This window comes from Montipora foliosa, chromosome 5 (genome assembly GCF_036669935.1).
Source record: "Montipora foliosa isolate CH-2021 chromosome 5, ASM3666993v2, whole genome shotgun sequence".
In the NCBI taxonomy this organism is placed as follows: domain Eukaryota; kingdom Metazoa; phylum Cnidaria; class Anthozoa; order Scleractinia; family Acroporidae; genus Montipora; species Montipora foliosa.
The window spans coordinates 26,307,157-26,329,656 of NC_090873.1; the positions used below are offsets into that span (position 1 = coordinate 26,307,157).

Consider the following 22,500-nt stretch of genomic DNA (forward strand, 5'->3'; position numbering starts at 1 on the left):
AATGTTTTTCAATGAAAGCGTTTGTATCTGAAAGAAATAAAGTTCAAAAACGCTTGTTTTGGCTTTCAAATTTCCCTGGCGCCGCCATCTTGAATAATTGTGACGTGTCGTGGTTGCAGTATTGTTCTGACACAAAGAGGGTTTGTTTTGGAACAAACAAAGCTTACGCCTAATTAATCTAGCTTAGGCCTAATAACTCTTCAGCAATAATATTCTATGGGAGACTTAAATAAACCTTTTTTGAGAGAGAGTGGTGTCTTGATCTTCAGTGGTGAAGCGGAGTGAAGCGGCCCAATAGAATTGAAACTCCAGGCTCAGATCTTATCCACGGGCATGATTTTTATCTTCCTTTTTTTTTCACTGCTACCACAAGTCCGGGGACACAGTGTCCTAAATTACAGAGAAAAGTCAATTTAGAGAAATTTAGCAATTGTCTATGTATATCAGATAAATGCGGGGAGAAGGACGTGTTCAAAATACGGCTGTTTTGCAGTCTTGTGGAGCAGCAGCCCTCCGTTTTCTGTTTTCTCTATTCTGACTTATGTCCAGAAATGCAAAGTAAATAGACCTTATTCATAAATGGCGGTCAATAAATTCTCTTGTCCGACAGCAAATTAGCCTACCAAGCCTCGATACCATTTAGTAAATTGAAAATAATTCTTGCTCTAAAATGAGGCTTGGTAGGCGAATTTGCACATTAGCTAAAGAATAATAAAACAGGTGCCATTTGTGGATAAAGTCTATGGATAGTTGCCAGTTTTGACATCCAACGCGAGGTGTCTCTTGAACTCAAATCATTTGATAGCTATTTCCAAAAACTTGATAAAAACCTTAGGCCAAATCTCCAACTTAAGAGCAGTGTCTAAAATCATTGAGAAGTGTGTTGCTCTTCAATTGAACAATTATCTGATAAAACGTAGTCTCCACGAGCCCTTGTAAAGTGCGTCACTGCACTGAAACTGCTATGGTCATGGTCCACGATGATGCTCTGTTTTATTGATAGTAACAAGGCCGATATTCTACTGATGCTGGACTTATCTGCTGCGTTCGATACCGTGTCCCACGAAATACTTTTAAAAGGGACTGTTTCAACTTTATGGTCTCACTGGCTCAGTGAAGAAATGGTTTGTATCCTACCTTTCATCACGTACTCAGTTTGTTCAATTTGAACTCAAGGTTCAAATTCGTCTTTACGTCAACTTACCCGTGGTGTGCCACAAGGATCGATCTGTCCTTGGGACCCTATTGTATGTTTTATACACTTCACTAGTAGCTGATATCATTAAGAGACACAAGCTTACATACGGCCACCTTTATTCTGATGACACTCGGCATTATGTGTCATTTGATCTTGGTACTGGATGATCTCTCGTCTGCAAAGTCTAACATCGAAATATGTGTTAAAGAGATCAAGAATTGGATGATTCACAATGGTCTTAAGCTTAACGAGGATAAAACTGAACTTCTACTTGTAAGTTCGCGTTATCGTCCAAGTCCCACGTTGGACTTTGTCCAGGTTGTGTGTGAGAACATTCCGCTGGCCCCTTAATTCGGTCTGCAATCTCGGAGTTTTATTCGATCCTAGTGTTAGCATGGAGGATCATGTTAGGAAGATCTGCAAGACGTGTCATTTCCATCTAAATAACATCAGTAAGATTAGATGGTTTCTGGACCGTGAATCCACTAAAGGTATAATCCACGCTTTTGTTGATACTAATTTGGATTATTGCAACGCCATTCTATATGGACTACATAAAGTTCTTTTGAACTGCTTACAGCTCGTTCAGAATAGAGAACCACGCGTAGTAACATTTACAAAGACATGAACACATAACATCTAGTTTGATGGCCTTGAAAATTTTATTATTAGAAAATAAGGCTATTAATGGCCTTTCGCCAAGTTATATATGTAATATGTTAAACTTCAGTAATAGTTCCTATTCTTTGCGTTCTTGTGCAAATAAGTTTCTACAAGTCCCGAATTCTATATTGAAAACATACGATGATCGAAGGTTTTCTGTAGCGGAACCAACATTAGAGAGCTTTAGATTCTAGTACGACTACGAGTACGAGATTTTCTCATAAGGCAACAGTGAGCGCGCGCAAACCAGCGTCATTTTGGCGGGAAAACGTGTTACTGTCGTCATTTTAGTACGAGGTTTTGCAAAAATGTCGTCGTGTCAAAACAAGTCAACAACACGGTAGCAGTTTCGGCATTTTTTGATCAGCAAAAAGGCCAAGGTAACAGCAATAAGAATAACTGAGCAGCCTATACTGCTAACAAGGACTAAGATTAATCGCACGGATTATAAATCTTCTTAGTATTTTCGCTAAAACCAAACAGACAAAACTCGTACTCGTTCTCGTCCTCGTCCTGGAATCTAAAGGTCTCTATTATAGAACAAGCTACCAACATCAATTAGAAACACTGAATCCTTAACTTCATTCAAAAAGAACTTGAAAACATATTTATTCAAGCAATCATTTTCTTACGTTGTGTATATATTAAAGTATATAAATTATCTAAATTTTTTATTATCATATTCAATTGATTCTTATTAATTTAGTTTAGACAATTCATCTCACTTACATGCACTTGATTCTTAGCATTGTGACTTATTGATACCGGTAATTGAATTTTATATTTTGTAAAGCGCCTAGTTTAGTTTAGTTTACCAGTTGCAGGACTTGGACTCCTTCAATTTGACTACTGTCTGTTTTGCTGTCATGTGGTCTCATCGATCAGTAGTCCATTTAGATTACGCCAAGCCGACCACATTGCTGAAGCCTGAAAGGCCAGACCACAACACCACGAACTAGATGCCCTACTCTTTTCGAATACTGAGTGTGTGGGATTTTTAACGTCCCACAGATTTTATGAACATTGAAGGGTTGTGATACGGGGCTTACGGTTTATAGTCCTTTTCTGAGAAGACTTGAAAGCCTAACCATTTGCGGATATAATTACAAAGGCAGCACTTTCTCATCAGTTACTTTAAGACCCTGAGTGTTGGTTCGGCCAGAGTCGAACTCATGACCTCCCGCATGGCTGCCCGTGCTCAACTAACTTAGCCACCGCTGTGCCTAGAACAGTTAGTGGTATTGACGCTATAGAAATAAAGTTTATTATTATTATTATTATTATTATTATTATTATTATTATTATTATTATTATTATTATTATTATTATTATTATTATAGGGTAAAGGTTAGCGTTATTTTTAGCTTAGGGTAGGAGCTGATAACCAGGGGCCTACAAATCCAATATTCGGTCTAGGGTACGGCAGTAGACCGTATTTGAAAATAGTCTATTTCACACATCAAGCTATTTTCAGAAAAGTTCTTAAATACGATTTGGCTTGCACGAGTGACCATTCTCAATCTCAAGGGTAACAATTTCTCATGCAAGACTTGTGATTAGCTGGAAAGGTCTGGGAAATTCATCAAAAAATACTGAACTCGGTATGAAAAAAACACCACTGCCCTGGCACGCTAAATGTTCTCTTCCGGTTGCCATTCGCGTCTCCAAAACGTGCGTGCTTAAGCTCCCTAATGAAGTTGTACGCCCCTAGTCACGTGATCCTGCTTAGGGTAAATGCAGCTGTTTAATTTTACTTGAGGAGCAGCATTTGAGGACACTTTGGGTCTGTGTTTTAAGACGCGTGTGATGTTGAAGTTGGAGAGAAGCACAACTGGACACTTGGTGACGCTTATTGAAATCAGCGTGCATCTAATTACTTGCACTTCCGGACCGGACATATCTGTTTTGAAATTGATTTTCCCGCAAAAAAACAAAAACAGCCTTCCAGCCAATCATAAATCTTGCATAGGTAATTCTTAGCCTGGTGATTGAGAAATGTACCTAGTGCCGTCCTAAAGTCATTAAAAACTAGTTTAAATCGCGGTTAACTTCTGAAATGCCGCAACTTACACGCACAAGTGAAAAAATGAAGGTGACACAAACACCAACCCGGTGTGGCCATAACATCACGCAGGTGCATATCCTTTTCACCCCGTCAATTAGCAGCCAACCGAGCGTCATCAGCATGGCGTAGCTAACATATCGGGCGGGTGTCTCAGACACCGCTTTAAGCGGCAGCACCCACACGACAAATGTGGTAAGCCGGGTTGGAGACAGCACAGTCATGCTGTGCCATGCTGATGAGGCCCAGCAAGGCCGAAACAGCTGTCCATGGCTGCTACTTGACCGGGTGAAATGGTTATGCGCATGCGTGAGGTGATGGCCACACCAGATTGGTCTTTGTGTTACTTTGCTTTTTTCGTTAAACGTAAACGTACTTTGCACTTTGTCCTCTCCTTGTATGTACTTTTTTTGTGGGTGTCAAGAAAAGCATACGTATTTGGAATGTTGCCAGACAACCTGGAAGTTAGCCTGCAGTGCAGGCGTTATTTTGGCGCGGAACGCTAGATAAACCAGGTTTTCGATGCCGCCATCTTGGATTGTGATTAGATGCTTGACCGGGAGAGGGTTGGTGCAGTGGCGGGTTGGGGGTGGCCTACTCCCTCAGCAAATATTTCCTCGCCCCAATCTTCCACAGTTACCAAATCTTAGAAAGATGGTGGCCTAATACGAAAATGTGCACTCGCGCGCCCAAAATACGCCTGCACTGCAGGCTACCTGGAAGTTAAAACTCACGTGGCTCTGGCTAATATTCTTATATGAAGTATTTTTTGACGCCTGAAAATGACTGTTGAGGTACCGCTGGGGCTCTTCCTCAGTGAACCGTGACTAACATTGTACAACTCCTTTTTTTCTATTTTAAAATATCAATTGGTTTGCATTCGATTTCCGCCAAGCCGTAAATATTTTTGCGTGTGTATTCTCCGAATACCGTATTCAATGGTTGTTTTAATTTGTTGCGAGTTTTTGTGAAATTAATTTGGAAGAAAGAAAGAAATGCTTGACCTTGAATGAACTTATCAGGAATTCACGCAAAAAAACATTGGTTATTTTCTTGTTTTGAGCCGCAAAAAACAAGCTGTCCTTAAATGCACAATATTTGTAAAGTGCACTCATTTTAGATTAACCTTTGTCAAATTTCAGTTTTTACAGTTCCATGTACGCATCTGCTAGTGCAAACAGATTAAAGCAATCCTAACTTCTTTGTTTATTCAATACTTTTCTTTTAAAGCAAAAGAAGCTGTGTCTTAATGCTTTAAGTGCTTGTAAAATGGAGGACTGACCGAGGAAGAGAGAGGGATTAAGCTGATATTGATAGAGGGCTTTGGAAACCAAATCAGCGCCAATAAAAACGTTACTTCAAACATAGTACTTCAAAATATTAAAGCATTTACACTTAAAATACCAATTGATTGGCAGGGTACGCCGTCTTTACGAAAAATGAAGACTGACAATTACCTGATGCTCAAGTTATCGTCAAAACATTGAATTTGGTTGCAAGGGACGGAAAACAAGTGCTCTCAAATGCATTGTGCACGACGTTTTGCGATTGCATCGGTTGATCTTTTTGCAAAACGACTAATAAGGAGATGAACTGCAGCCGTCAAATTGTCACCCACAGTTTACAATATATCTTGACGATGGGTTGGGAAGGCGGAGGTTGGCTAGTAGCTATTGTAGGTGCTCGGTACCTTCGGTCTAGTGAAGCGCCTGTTGAATCGAAAACGATGTATTACCGAATTTTCGTATGGATTATACCGTATCTGAGATACCATCAGACTCGTGATCAGCATGCGACAATCTCTAGCCGATCATCAGGAAAATGAAGATCACTTCAGGACAATAAACATGATCATTTGATCGACGGGGTGGCCAACACACTGAGACTCGGTTCAAGATGAACTCCTAACAAAGCGCATTCCTTGCTAGGGATGTTTTAATACCTGTTACAGCTACGACTTTCTTTCCGGTCCGAGTTCATCCCGGGTTTGTCTCGTCCCCCTGGAAAACTTCGTTTACTCGAATTAATAATAGTGCAAAAATTCATAGCAGAATAAGTCATAAGGGATTGAGTTTACCCCGCTTGTTGCGTTCTCAGGAACTCGTATTAGTATCATACGCCCCCCAGGAATCTAATGCATACCGTTATCAGGTTGTTCAAACACAAGCCCTCTTATACAAAGCAATCTCCCCCCAGACCCAGACATTGGCATTTGAATAGGATCTATTTACATTTTTCACTCCAGTGACCAACATTACTTGATAGCAACAGAATTTGCGTGTCTCGAGCCTCAGCGGACGTGAGCCGCTTTCTAGGATCTTCTTGGGACAGGTGGTATTCGGTGGCACAATAACAATGTTTGCAATGCCTATATATGTCTTTGTTCATGTTGCCCACGTTTTTTTCGCATATTTCCGTTGTTGAAATCTGAACTCCTAGATTTTGGTGTAAATTTGGGACAGACTGAAGAATTCGCCGTAATTCAAGTTGTTTGAAAGTGGCAAGATCTTAAAAATCTTGCAAGCGTGGGCGAACGAGATGATTGGAATAGGTGATACGTAGTGGAACCCCGGAGTGGAACGACAAGTGTACTTGCAATCTTTATTATACCGCCAGTTCTCTGTGTCTATCATTCAACCCTCAAAGCCTCCCTTTTCTGAAAGCTGCAATCTTAGAACTTCAAGAATATTTTCCCCAAAGCGCGGGATTTAATTTGAATAGATAGAAGTTTCTTATCAGTTTTCTGATGCCATTCCAAAGACCTTGATTGGAATGTTGCATGCAAGACGCTTTGCAAATTCACGACTGGGCAAGATGTTTCGTAACTCAGTTTCGAATAGGTTTGATCTACATTTGATGATAGTTTTCTGTGAGTGACACAGTTAAGTGTTGTGTTATTTAGCAGTGACATCTAAATTGCCTTTTATTTGATCTTAAATTAAAGGTAAGTTACTTCGTTTTTAAGAAACTAATCTGCACAAACTAAAGAGCAAAGTTCAGTCGATCTACAAAGGAGGTTTTTTGCGAGCCCCAGCTTACAAATAACGGGCTTAATAAAAAGCACATCTTTGTGATTTTTATTGTTGTGTAAAAAAGAAAGAAACTCTAGTAATGACATCGATTAGTACTTCAATAGCGCAAAACTGAGAAGTAGTTTCTTCATAACCAACAGAACCAAAAAATTGCCAAACATTTCCGGGCCATTTTCGTCGGCAACGTCGCCAATCTTTCAGTATAAGCACCATGCACGAATTGACGCCTTCAAAGAACTGCCGCCCCCTTCTTGCCTTCGTCACACCCACTTTACTCCCCCATACACGGTCAAAGCCACGCCTCCAAGCCCGCCCTTCTGCACAATCGAAGCCCACATGCAATCCAAAAAAAACTCGCTCATGACACGAAATCTTGCCTGCAGTGATGATCTTGCTGAGAGGATTTTATTTGCAACTCTAAATAAGTCGTAGTTGAGTATGTCGTTGAAGAGACTCTCCAATTAGTTTACTGACGCAATACAAAGGTTCCTAGGAAACTCGAGCAAGGAGGGAAGGATTTATTTTTTTACCGCGACTAATCCTATTTTTACCTTTTGATGTCACCAGGGTCATCATAATAAAGGCATGTCTTTATCATGGACAAACATCGACATGCAAAAACTCAGAAATCGTCATACAATTGCATTCTTCAAATTTATTTCAATGTTGTGGGGTTAAAACTCGAATGCACAAGCCAGGCAGGTGGTGGCTTAAAGATGAAGTCTCCTATAATGTTGCATCGAGTGATACATGATACAAACACCGAATGAACCTGTCAAATTCACAACATCATGTAAAAATGTAGCAAGAGGAACCTAAAAGCTCGCCAAATTGAGACACTGAAAATCCTTGAAGCACATCATCGCCAAATCTCATTAGTGATACGCTAAATGCATTCAAGGAATTTATGCATACATCTGGAACATATATGGGTATTTATACCCTACTTAGATCGTTTTCTTTGCTTCATATTTCCAGCTGTTTGTTTGTGCATCGAGGGATCATTTTAGCACAATTTTCATCAGTCAGTTAGGGTCAAGTTGTAAACAACAAGGTCCGATCATTTTGCTACGTGACTGAGTGAGACAAGATGCTTTGACCTATGTTCTTTTCACGGTCAGAAACTTTTAAAAACTACTTTTAACCATTGTTCGGTGAAAAAATAGCAATTAGGCTTTCACAAATACTTCACAAAGGTATTTTGTTTCGACTTGTGACGTGTACACATTCAAAATATTATAACGAGATTCTAGTGTTTTTTCTCTCAAGAAGATCAACTCAGTTCACTGTTGCCTCTTTAACAAGTCTTCATTTTTGCATCGGCTATTTTTTCCTTCCTAACTGAACGAAATATTGTTCACTCAATTCAAATGAGTCTAATTGAATCCTTGAAGGGACGTGATTTGGTTTCCGAAGTCTTTCATTCTGTAAATGGTAAATTTGATGGCATGAACTCTTCAGCAGTGATACTCGATTAATTTTCAAGTATACAAGTAAAGCATTAACATTGGGGTAGACTGACATACTAGTTTTTCGTCTACTGGCATAACCGAAAGGTAGCAAGATACCTTATGGGCCATACTACGGTTGTGAGTAAATCCGTCCCCTCCCGACCCTCATGAAAAAATCAAACTTGGATTCTACGACTCTAGTTATCACACCTTCGATCGTAAACAAAACCAGACATCACTACTTCGCCCTGACGCTCCTCGCCGCTGGTGAGCGAGAAGACAGGGGCACCCAACGTCAATTTTCGGAAAATATCTGTTCGGAAGACGAATTGAGATCTAGAATTTTCGGAACATTTGTTCTAAAATTTCTTGCTTGCCTGCCTGTCCTAGGATTTTCGAACATCTAAAAAATGAAATAATTGCCCATTTTTGACGGATTTTTACCCTAAAGAGGTCAGCTAGAATTTTCTGGAGACCTTTTTCTGGCTGAAATTTTCGAAAAGGTATGTTTTGATCCCTATAATTTTCGGATCACTAGACTTTCAGCTAGGAAATCCGAACAGATAAAAACAATTTAGGAGATAACAATATGCCTATATCTACCGTTTAAACACCAAAATACGTTTAACAATGCTATGTTTAAGTGGTTTTGAACTATATTCTCGTTTGGTGCCCCTGAGAAGACCTCTGGCATCCAGGGTAAACCATACAAGAAAAGGTGCTCATACTAAGGGAATTTTTAGAGCTTGTGTCTGCTTTTATGTCAAGATTAAGAACTTGTGCTATTGACTCTAGTCCACAATGTACAGTTAATGTAATCACAGGTCCCTTTGGGATGTCCGGCTTACCGAGTAAAAACCAATCGGTATTTAAATTCGCTTCCACCATTAACTCGGCGTTGTCTTTTCGGAGCCAATAAAGACACTATGATCTTGAAAGTGAAAAAATGCCACACTAGAACATTGAAGACGATGTATTTTATATTGCCAGTTCGGATTATACTACCCTTTAAAGATCAGCGATTAGCCGACTTAGTACAAAGACAGCTCTCCGATCTCGCGAAGAAAATTAACAGCGACTTGCGCCCAGTGTTTACAAGCAGGAAAATTGCTGATGAGATCAAAGTGACAGAACCCAAACCACCTCTTATTAACGAACAATGCGTTGTTTATGAATACAAATGCGATCTGTGTGATGCAGATTATGTGGGTTATACATGCCGACACCTGTTTCAGCGCATTAATTAAATGAACGTAAGCATTCTGTCATTGGCAAACACCTGATTTGAGGAACAAAGATCTCCATGACCAGTTTACAATCCTCAAGAAATGCCGTCGGAAGCTGGATTGTTTAATTTATGAAATGCTCTTCATCAAAAACAAACAAAAACAAAAAAACCAACACTTAACACTCAATCTGACCCATTAAAGCAAAATTCTTTATTTGACAGTTCAAGCGCACCACGCTTGGAATTTTATTTTATTTTATTTTCTCTTATCAATCACATGCACTGAGACCTTCAGACGTACATTTCACTAAACAAGTATTATAAACTCACATAATGTAATTTATTTGAATTTGTTATTGAGAATAATCACATGGAGCCATCGGTGAAACGTTATTCTTTTTATTCTTAAATGTAGTCGTTTAAAAGAAAAAGGCCTCTTATCACCCTGCCATCATTGTTGCATTTAAAGAGGCTGTGAAAATTATCAAAACTTAACTCTTGCCGGAAGTGTTGTGATGCATTGCTGAACCTCAGTGGGTGTGAAAGCAACGAAGCCTTTAAGCTTCACATCAACGTTTGAGTGTTGTGGCCAATACTTATCGTAGACGGATAGTCCTTTCACAGAGAGGAAATTGTTCCATCTTTGTTTTCCGTCTCGGCTGCATGCAACAGAAAGCGAATCTCTCCAAGCAAGCCGGAACTGATTTTAATCAGACACTGAACACGCCCTCACACTGTAGAAAGCGTCGTAGATTTTTCGAGCAAATAGAGAGACAGACTCTGTTCTCGTCTGTTTTGCTAGCTAGTTTGCAATGAATTTCTTTTGCTGCGATCTCTTCAACATGAACGCCTTGAGCGGCAATTCAGTCAAAACAGGAAGGGGGGGGGGGGGGGGGGGGGAAACCGGCATAAGTTGGCTCCCTTTGCTGATGGCATTAAATTGCTGTCTTAAATTTGATCCCCTATCATAAACGCAATTAAAGTGAAAGTAGGAGGCGTTATTTAACTGATTTGTTTTACCTGCTGTTAAGCCAACGAGCAAAACATTTCTGAATAACGTTTCCGTTTTAGTGTCTCCGTGAAATAGTATTGGCGTAAGTCCATAATTCACTTACGTTGCACAGCGCCCAACTGACTCAAAATCAAAGGAGCTGCATTGTTCAATTGCGCTGAAATATACCAAATCATTGTTAGTCAGGGATTCCTGTTCTCAGGCGTCTTTGTTAAAAAAAATTAAGAAGTTCATCTCTGGTCTTAGAGTAGCCTACGTAGCTAGGGGGATATTTTATCGCAGTATCAGGATGGTTTTGACCGCGAGTTGGCCGCGACTGGCACGGGGAAGCGGCCAAAACACAACGAAGCAAGACACTTCAAACCGCAAAACTCAGTTCAACCAACTACAATTGTAACTCACCTTCCAGTCATGTTTTTGGCACGTGAGCACTGCACTTCTGGCATCATATCACTCACGTGATAGTAATGACTTATCTCCTCGCCATTAGGCAAAAGATGTAAACATACAGATGTCCTAGTGACAAGACAGCTTAGAGCTCCAGCCATGAATCGAGGATATGATGAAATCAAATGAAAGTCTTGCAGACTGTTATCAAGTAAAGATATTAAGTGTTTTCTCTTTTTAATATACTTCGAGGGAGGATAAGTCAGCGGTTGTTATGTATGTAAGAGGCTGATATAGCACCAAAAGAAGTGTTTTGTAAATATGCCCACACCTCTGTCATTTTATATTAGGTGTCTAGAATAGTTAAGGCGCTGGTAATCCACAAGAAAGACTGTAAACCGTTTGTGTAAAAGTCTTACACAATCTCTCCTTCTTCTTGCGTAACGACCCCTATGATTTCCCGGCGGAAAGCTTACGTAATATTAATTGATGTTCATTCAAGACGTAAAAATTTTCAGATTATATTTCGACACACCCTCCTGGAGGCATGTAATATCCCTTTACACCGATATGCATACTTTTTCCGTGGCATTTATGAAATGCAGCTGTGGAACTTCCGTAATGAACACAATGTACGTTTGCCTTCGATAAGTGACCATCGTTTTTCTGTTGTCTTTATCTGCGTTCTTTAAGTTGTCTCAGCACAAAATATGGTTTGCAATTCTTCATTGCTTCGGGTCTTCGTTATTTGAGATAATCTGACTTGCACCATCAATATCACAATGGGGTAAGACCATATTGGCAGCTTCGGGTGTCTATTGCAATATGTCATCTTGAGAGTGTTTTGCTTTTCTTAGCCACTGCTTGTCAGTTCAGTTCCGTTCAAGTTCTTTTCAAGTTTTCCGAGGACACTTTGAATCTCAATTCGTAGCATAAATAAATAGATTCTACGAGTTGCCACGACAAGTGAGCTCCATGGCATCATTGACATCATTGCCAACCCCGTACCACTCCTCCGAACACATTGACCACCCGTCTCTCCATTTACAAAAAAGGGATTACATAAGAAGGAAAAAAATCCCTGAATGCTCCTAAGGAGTGAAAATCATGCTTTACATTCCACCCTTTCAAAAAACGCGCTTTGGGTTGACCGTAACAATCATATTATGGAAATTTTGTCTATTTTCAATCCGGTGGATTCTATTCACAAAAGCATTGCTCAATCCACCGCTTGCGTAAAATGCCTGTTTATTTCGCAAGTCTGTCAGTAGTAAAGTTAATTTATTCTATTTGAATTGACCGTTTTATTAGACCTGAGAAATGGCCATATATTAATTTCACAATATCAGATCAGCAGCTAGGATATCCTTTTATACTGTGGTGGACAAAACACTGACCCCCAGTCCATGGACTACCCAAATGGACTACCCTAAAATGGACTAACTCCTAAATGATACCATTTTGAATGAGTGCTATTGAAAGAACTGAATTGATTATAAAATTATACTTTCATTGCACATATATTTTCGTGCACATGGTGACATGCAGCTAAATCCAAGAATTTCACCGGTTTCACTTCACTTACATGATGTAATCAGCCATCACAACAATAACATTATCGAAAGCTAACCTTTTTGAAATGGCTGCTTAGACTTAAATACTGTTGATCAACACTGTTTAAAATGGTTGTTATAGACAGTACTCATTTGAAATAGTATTTATAGGGTAGTCCATTTGGGTTGTCTATGGACTGAGGGTCAGTTTTTTGTCCAACACACACCCCTTTTATACTTATTTTCGAGAGATAAATTTTGTGATATCGGATCCACAATGAAAAATATATAATTTGTTACGCTGCTTTTTCATTCATTTTGGTCGATTGCAAACACCACGGTTGTCTTAAGAGGATGCTTATGCAATTTGCACGAATTATTTTTATAAGAATTTACATTCAGCAGTACGTGATCTTGTTAGAGGAGGTATTTTAAGTTATATAATGTGGTATGGTCGTGTATGAACTCTAGCAGATTATTGTCTATTTAAAATAAAAATAAAAGCGCTTTCAAGATGAAACTAGCCTCTTTCAAGTGCTTAGTGAATTACGGATTATTTACATTACAAATGCTTCGCCCCTTTTGGCAATTTCCTTTTTTTTTCTTGCGATGCTTGTTGAGAGGATATTTTTAGCTTCAGTAGCACAGTCTTATCCCTTGTTTATTATTTGTTCAGTCAGTGGGTACGAAGAAACGTTTAGAAAGCCAATTTTTTTGTGAACACTGAACAACACAACAGCAAAGCAAAATGTTTCCACAAGTTCATTGCAACTTAATGTAAAAATCGGAATGTCAATAAATGCAGAGCTTTTGTGAAATGGCTCCAACCTGTTTGAACTTGATTGTGGCTGATTTTATCGAACGTGATCAGCGAAGAAATGGAAGTTGTGACTGTTTGGTCAGTTGAAGCTAACAAACCGAACGTAAAGTGTCAACATAATTTCAAATAATTTTGCGGCGCAAAGGAAGCGCGTTCGTGGAAATAAGAAACTTTGTACGATTTTCTCCAGTACCTACTATCCTTCTCTTAGGTGTTTTTCGGGCACCACGTCAGGACTACCTTCGCCACGCCTACTACATACCCGCGTTTTGATAAACAAAGCGCTTGTAATCTGGTCGGGTTTCCTAAGTCTTCTTTGAGAAATCTTGTATGATTATAAGTAGACTATTTCCAACCTCTCGAATCGTCTTTTCCTTTAGGGATATGCGAATTGTGAAGTGGATTTTGCGGGGAAAAAAATGTAGATACGATCGTATCTCACTCTGCCATAACAAGGAACTTATGTTGAACAATTATTCATGGGAAAAATGGCTTATGAAAAATTTCTTTTTTTAGAAGAATCGTCCATCTCTTGGTTATCCGTTCTCGTTGAAGCGAGAAACGATTGCCAAAATTCGACTGCTTTCTCAGGGGTTTCAAGGTGGTTTCTTTTTGTACTCTTCTGTTGCACATCTTTATAAGAAGTACGATGTTCCGTTATTTTGCGCATCTTGAAAAATTTCTTTTTATGATGCAATATAAAGAAGCAATTGATTTCATTTAGGGGATTCTCGTGACAATAGAATTGACAATAATAAAAGAAAGTTGCATCATATCTCGTGACACAAAGTACATGGTCAGCAATTTCAAGGCCGACTGTCTATTATCTTATGTTAATTCGGGTGACATCGTGACAAGAATGGCAAAAATTAGGCCTGGTTTTCACTAGCGACGCAAGAATAAACCACACGGAACACACGCAAGCGCATTTACTTGTTATTAATTAGTGTGTATTGTTCCAACAAAAGGCTCTAATGAACAACAAACTACTGAGTTTGCGTATGCTTCTTGTATTTATGCTTACAGATCAGATATAGACGACTCAGTTACTTCGAAATCTTATAGCAAAACTGTTATTTTCCCTTTCATATTATCATTTGTTATAAACTTTGCATGCACGCGATATATGCGATGTCTTTGCTGATAATACCTCATACGCGCAAGATGAGTAAACAAACACAATCTTGGCATTGAGTCATGTATACTCACAGAGAGGTCCAAGATCCTTAAGGTAATCCACGTTATCCTAAGGGCAAGCACTGGAAGGGCAGTCTCTTAAAGTGACCTCAAAATTTTCAGCCTTAAATCTCTCCGACGCGGGCGGATGTCATCGGCCTTTTTTGGAATGGTTGAGCAATTAACATCCTTCCTCAGTCTTACACATTTTAAAATATGTTACACACATGAGCAACGCAAAATGACTACATGTATTTAACTTGGATTTTTTCGGCCGACTGGATCTCTTGTAATTCTTTTGCTTATAGTCTTCAACGGCACCCAAAAACACTGGTTGTTCGAAGGTGAATAAAGGAATCCGTGATGATCAAAGCTTTATTCCTGCCTGGTTGTTCCCAATTCGCAGTTTATGAACACAGAAAGGAGTCTCAGCGCGAGGGAAAGAAGCCTATTCTTCCTTACCCTACCCCACATAAATCTTCGCTCAAGCATAAAAACCTAGCTCCGCACGTGAGCACCACCTTTATACACACCTCCACCACTCCCACATACACTCTCAGTGACCGCCCTCCCTACTCCATAGAAGACCTTCGATCGCAAAACAAACGAACGTGATGATCACACAAAACAACTTTGTTGTTTTTTTGTCTATTCGGCTTGTTCATAAAAGAAGCAAACTTACTAGTTTTTAATAAGAATAAAATATTTAACTGAATGCCTTCTTTGCACAATATAACGGTATCATTATTTGGGTTTCTTTTATAGAAAATATTACAAAGTTATTGTTATAGACATGTCATTGACACCAATTCAATTACATAAGTAAATAAATATATAGGCTTGTTTCACGATATAAATACAATTAAGCGGGAATTTTCTTTAAATCCACAGGCCGAAGCAAGCATTTTGGAACAGTGTTATCTCGTGATTTTTTTTGTCTTTGCAATATTAGCCAATGACCTGTTTGCCATTTAATTGATAAGCTCTTACAAAGGAATCTTAAAATTCTGTGGCAATTTTCGTTTTACATCAGGGACACCTTGCGCAACAAGGGCTGTTTCATAGTAGCAGTTTACCGCGAACGGTGTAAGATATAATAATAAACAAGACATCACTTTCGCGTGACATCGACCGCCAATCACCACCTCACAAAAATAATCCTTAAACCATGAGCTTTTCCCCGCTTAGTCTTTAAATATGGCAAATATTTAAACACTAGTTCTTTTCTATGTGTGGAGTTCATCAAATTACATTTGCTTTCCCTCGCTGGTTGGTGATTATCTCTCCTCAGAACTACTCCGGGTGTAATTTGCATGAATTATCATAGCCTATCTGGTAAACAAGGTTCATGCTTTTCAGCCAGATACGTGACTTCGTAATGCGATATTATTATAAACTCATTTGATTTACAGATCATAGATAAGCTAATTCGGCGACTGTCCATTGAGCAGACAAATATTGCGACGTGTCAAGTTCCAAGTACTTAGTTTCGCTGCGGCCTGTTCGTATTTTTACTTCCAATTTACATCTTCAAAACGAATCACGCGATTTCCGAAGAATATTCTTGTTGAGTGGTTTGCTTTTTTCATATTTTCAATGATGATGTTTGAGTCAATGATCGAGTTTTCGTTTACTTCAAGATACCCTTTTGGCTTTGCTATTCGATTCGACTACGCGTTGTCTTGCCGGCCGGCGAAGTAAATATCCGAGCTGCCGTTTAGTAGGAACTGGTTCAAAGTGAGGGCTCGGATATGTCACGTTTAAGAACGTACAAATGACCTAAAATGCATAAATTTTTGGACCATTTTCGAAGAGAAATTCCTTGGTTTTTAGTGACAAGTCACACGCAAAAAAATTAGTAGGAGATAATGTGAGCGATATCTGCTTGGCTTTGAAGCTGTCTCGCCCATTTAATATTTGGAATGTCAAGAAATATTTTCTGTTTTCATGCCATGATTATGGATAAAAATCGAAAAAAAAAAAGAGTAAAGTGACAAGTTTTTAAATTCACGAATTGTAAAAATCTTCTGCCAAATTTAGAAACTTCTGTGTGAAAGAAAGAAAACAATCTTGTCTGCAGGCAAGCAAAACAACTACAGAATTAATTTTGAAACAATTGTCCGAGTTCATAACATGTCTTGTTTGTAAAGGTAAAAGGTTGACAGAATCGGACGTAACGAGAAGTGCTGGCGCCGTTTGGCAGGTAAATTTACCATTGATTTGTTTAATCCGCGAATCAGAGCTTGTATTTCGATCACTTTTTGACACTTTTTGATTGATTCGACCAATCGCACGGAAGGAATTACTTTTAACCGACAAAGGAAGTAAACCGTAACACATGTCACGTGAATTCTGGTCAAATCTTTCGAACTTCCGTACTGAAAAATAAAAATTCTGAAACAGCTTTGCGAGATCTGCTCCTGTAGGAAACGCGATGGAGTCGCATTTTAACGATGTCGGTAAAAACTAGCCGCTGGATTCCATTTTTTCGATAGATTAATTGCGTACGTGAGGTCCACACGGAGAAAGAACAAATGTCAACAAAGCTGCTCAGTGGATTTAAAAATAGCGTATTGCATTAACCAATCAGACATAATCTTTCGTACGATTTGACGAATCAGAATATCTGTAGTATCTGTATGATAATGCAGGCCAATGAAATTTCTTCATAGATTAGATTCGCCACAGGGGAGAGTCAACGCCCCCAAAATTTACCGTAAAAACAACAACAAAACAGTATTTTCAATCGGCCAACTTTTTACCGGTTTATCCGCGCCGAGAAACAAAGGAGTACCAAATCTCTGATACAAAATAGTCTGGATTTCCAAAGCTACCTACGAAAGCAGAATAATGTGTTCGCTTCGAAGGCGTCCCCAAAATTCACTACTCGGAACACGTGTCAGTGCTGCCTGGAAGGACGGTTACTTCTACAGTGGAGTAATTGAGGCGGTGAAGAGCAGACCTACCGGCGAAAGTACTTATACAATTTTATTTGAAGACGACTACATCGCGGAGGTGGACAAGGGAGATATTGTCGGACCTGGATTTCAAGCGGTCCGTTCTACGGCTTTGAAAAATGGGCAACCTGTGTTTATCTCGCTCAAAGGCCGGGAAGTCGCTGCACGCGTTGTCAATACGCGCTCAGAATTCAACGAAGTTTTGGTTCAAATCCTGGATCAGCAGGACTTGATCGTGGCCGTAAACCCTGAGGACATTCATTTGATGAGAGGAGTGAAGTTTTCTGGGTCAATGTACGAAAGAGATACTGCAAACTCGACAATTTCATGCCCTCATGACGGATGCAAAGAAAACCCTCATGGAATTGCCTTTTGCCAGTGAGTTTTCGTTTCATTTTCAGCATTTTAGAAAACTTTCACTTATAATTTTCGTTTAGTTAAGGTACTCTTTGCTTTTACTCACAAAAGAGAGTGTTGTGTTTTAGGCTTCTGGCTTTTACATGCAAGCTTTTCATCCCTTTGTCTCCGTATTGAGTGTCAGTTTGATGTGCACATGCATTCAAATTTAAATATCTCTTCCTTTATATTTTTAGCGGCTGCACCGAAAGACAAGAAAATGTCTCGAGAAGCGAGGAAATGGCTGCTCTAGTACTTACCGCTCTGTCAATTTCCCCAGTCTTCAAAGATATACATCCGAGTGAGTCATTTTAACATAATTTTCGAAGTGTTGTTGTAAGAAAGAACTCGCGTGAGGAAAGCCGGCACGTTTCTCACTTGCAGTCGATTTTAAGCTTTTCAACTCGATGAATTTTTGTGTGATCCATGAATTAATTTCCTAGATGAATTACTGCGAAAGAATTCTTTCTGCCGTTCTTTGCATTGTGTTATCGCTGAAAAATAATATTTTTTATTCCAGCTGAAGAAGCAAATTCTGGCTTTCCCCTCACGCCAGACTCGGGATCCGAAATGGCTCTCTACCCGAGCCCGGCTAGTTCTCCGGCTCACTGTGACTCACCGACGAACATCAACGACTCCAACTTTTTCATCAATGGCCCTCCGTCACCCGTGGACGAAGGAATCGGAGTGGATTTCCAGCGCCAAGAGAATACGCGGAAAAGAAAGGTTGGTAGTCTAGACGCTCAGGTCGGCATAATTTTACTGCTTGTAACGGTTTAAATTCAGTTCTTTACTTGGCGATTTTTGCATTCGGCGTAAGATGATTTTCTTACTCAAGAAAGAAGCTGATTTCAGAGAAGCAACGCAATCGATGCCGTAACTGTACAATGCTTTAGCAGAGTCATGTATCAACTCATATTCATTTCACACCTTCTCACGACAGCGGTACTTGCATATACATATTGTGCCTGCAAAATTTGTTCCGGCAGCCAGATTGTTTTCAATCTCCTCGAAAAAAACAAAAACCAAATGCTGAATTTCTCAACCCTCTTGTTAATCAACTAAATCATGCTGCTTTCCTTCTCTCCAGAGTTCAACCTCGTCGAATTCCAGCTTGAAGACATTGTACAAGTGTACATGGCCAGGATGTGGGAAAACCCTTTCAACCGCCCCCGGGATAATTCGACACGTTAGGACAATTCATCTTGGGTAAGCATTAAATCTGTTGATTTGATTTATAGAATCTTCTTTTCTGTAAACGAATTTTGTTCCCCTTGCTGGGTATTAAATCTAGATCGTGTGTCAACTATTCTAAAGAGCCCTTTTTTTGTCAAAGACAAAATGGTTCAAAGTCAAGTGGAAGTTGCAACGGGCGCGTTCTGTGCACTGTTTTAACGCCTCTAAATCGGAATATCTCACATTGACAAAAATCGAACTGAATGAGTTGATTTGCAGACGTTATTTTCGCAAAAAGCTATGAAAAAGCGACTTGCCGTCAACGCTGCTCAACAAACCCAGGCCTCCATAAACGTGACACAAATATTTATTCAGACTTTTTCTTTGCGTGTTTCAGGCCTAAAAGTTCTGTCGAAGATGGATACAGCGATGGAGAGGAAGATTTCTATTTTAACGAAATAGGCCCGGATGATGAATACAGCGATAGCGTATTTCCTCCTCCTCTAGCTCTCTCTCCGACACCCACACAATCTCATTTTGACATGGTGAAGAGCCCGTGGTCTGAACCGGGAGTTTCTGCCGTAACCTCTCCGACCTACGGTTCCTTGCAGCATCCACGATTCAACTGGGACGCTCAGGCGATTTCTCAGTTCTCGTATACGCAGTCTGCCAAAGGAGCGGGAAAAGTCAACCATCCTGCAAGAGTCTTAAGCCATCCAGGTCACCACACTTACAGAAAACTCCGTGGTGAGAGCAAAAAATGTCGCAAAGTTTACGGTATGGAGAACAGGCATATGTGGTGCACGCAATGCAGGTGGAAAAAAGCTTGTGTGCGGTTTGCTGACTGAACAGCACAAGACAAAGTTGACTCTAACTTAACCCAATATAGTATATTTATAGCGTGTTCCGGCACTAACGTGGCGTGCGAGACAAACAATGGACGATCGTAAAAATTAAATTCAAGACTTGTATATAGATTAAATATTTTATCAAATAGTTATTTTTTATAACTCGCATTTTCTGCTGCACGGCAGAACGCGAAACAACGATTTTTGGAAGGTTGTTAAGATTTAAAATTGACGCACAAAATGTTTCCCGACAAGTTCATGTTTTGGACGGTACAAGAAAGTTCCTGTATTAAATGCGATACTAGCAATGGGATGTGATTGTCATATATCACAAGATCCAGTTTAAAATATAACATTAATATAGACTTTGGAAGCTTAAAGGAAATAATGTTTCCAATAAAAGTTACACGTGGGTCTATTAAAAAGGTGTAAAAATTGCGTTGAGTTAAAAGTGATGTTTTAAAGTGAAACCACGCAATATATGCTTTGAACGAATGATTTTTTTAAAATTTAAATTAACGTCGAATCTCCGTCTTAAATTCAGGACAGCACAGAAGTTTAATGTAAAGAACGCCGAAAATTCGCTGAGGTCTTTTCTTGGAGTCGTATGATCACGCTGGCGTCACGCCAAATATCCAACTGCTTTCACAGTTCGAAGCTCGCACGTGCCAGGGAGATTTCAATACCGATGAGAGAAATTATCGATCTAAGAGACGTTAGAAGGCCGAAAAGAGGAAGAAAAAAGAATTAAACTTGCGGGCAAGGGCGTTCGCTGCTTTGTTAACTGATTTTTGTTCTTTAATTTCGACCTGTCTCGGTTTCATGTTGTTTATTTCGCTTCGTCAAGGCACGGCGAACTTTAATCTTTGACATGAAATCTGATTGGTCGAATTTGAGTGCAATACAGTATGGCCCGCTCTGTCAGGCGATGAATCATATTTTGATGTTTTTTTATGGCATTTCTATGAATATTAAATGACCTCATGTGTCCTCATTTAGTATGCCGGTCATGTCCCATCATTTTACATCCATTTTTGCCACTGAAACGAACATCAACTACTGCCAACCCATCGGTTTTGGTAAGAGTTAACTATATCATACCATTTTGCGTTCCAGTTTTGCCATTTTCGCAATTTTTCGATGCGGCTTTTGTAGTAAACAACTTCATGTGGCCCTTCTTTGATTGGCTAGATTTTGGAGGTGTGTCGCTTCCGTGCAAACTAAAAACAATATATTGAATTTATAATAGTCTTTTTGTTTGCCGGCGTTTTTAAAAGTGTCGTAAACACTTTCGATCGTCGACTAAAAAAAACGACCAAGTTGACAAATCTTTCAATACCCAAAGATTCCCGGGAGAAATCCCTTAACATGATCGACTTTTAACTTTCGTTTTCGACTGACTTTCCTTCTAACCAAACTGAACAACAACACATTTATTTGACATTCCAGCCATGAAAACCAGCCAGTGTTTTTTATAGTAGCAATTGTATATAAACAGTTTTGCTTATACAGGTACCTAGATAACTGATTGAATGACAAAAGGTTGAAACTTTTGATTCTTGGAATTAATTCGAAGTTTAGCGATACGAATCGGGGCATCTTTTGACGTCGCAGAAATTATTTTTTCCGCATTTTGTGTGAATCGTACGATTTCTTTGTACCCCAGCGATATAAAAAAAAGTACAAAATTCAGTGTTCGCCAAGAATTATTTTGGCTACAAAATAGAACGTTCAGCTGCCTTATCTCTTACCCGATAACCCTAAACTCCCTCGCACGATTTTTAAGAACTTCAGAGAATCCTATTTCACATATAAGGAGTTGCTCCCCAAAAAATTCTCAAATGAACTGTTATACGACTGATATAAAGAGACGTAGCGAAAAGAACCACATAAGCAGACAGCGAAAGGGCACTAAAATTATCTCATCAAAGAATTTATGTATATTATTGACCTTTTGAGTCCGCAGAATGCGAGAAGACGGTCACCCGCAATTTCCGGTTAACAAAAGCTATATATAGTATGACGAAAAAAATCACAATACTTGAACAAGGATCATTTCTCTGAAACTGCATTATTTGGAACCCAGAGCTCCTTTTTTGTGCAAAAAAATATTAACTGAACGTGATTTGTTTCTTTTAAGTCCGACTGACCTATCGTCATGTATCTTTTGCGGTCTTGTCAGTCAATCTACACCTTTTACAGTTAGTTCTCTCAAAATTGAAGGACAGGGCAATTAGCTTTAATCAAACTTTTATCTATAAAGAAAACAACAGGACATGAATTTTTGATGCCCATTCATGGACGATCCGCTAAATATCTCCGTTTTGTGCAGACATCATGAACAAGGTTTGGAAATCAATTGCCTTATTGTCTCGTATCGTTCATTCCTGTGACTCGATTCTCGTTCATAATGGATACTTTATCCACCCAACTGATTGAAAAGATCTAAGAACAGATAAGATGACTTTTGTATCTTAAAAATATGCGCTTTATTCATTCGTACATGTTTAGTAGTTCGCGTGTATTTATGCACATGGAACG

General features: G+C 39.3%; 1 protein-coding gene across 1 annotated transcript; it reads left to right on the forward strand.

Moving 5' to 3' along the window:
- The first annotated feature begins 17,314 nt into the window (after positions 1-17,314).
- Positions 17,315-20,397, forward strand: LOC138003068 (zinc finger protein 704-like). The gene is made up of 5 exons (XM_068849015.1): positions 17,315-17,917; positions 18,133-18,236; positions 18,456-18,661; positions 19,026-19,144; positions 19,509-20,397. The coding sequence occupies exons 1-5, from the start codon at positions 17,433-17,435 to the stop codon at positions 19,957-19,959; spliced, it is 1,365 nt and encodes a 454-aa protein (XP_068705116.1). The 5' UTR covers positions 17,315-17,432; the 3' UTR covers positions 19,960-20,397.
- Positions 20,398-22,500: the final 2,103 nt, after the last annotated feature.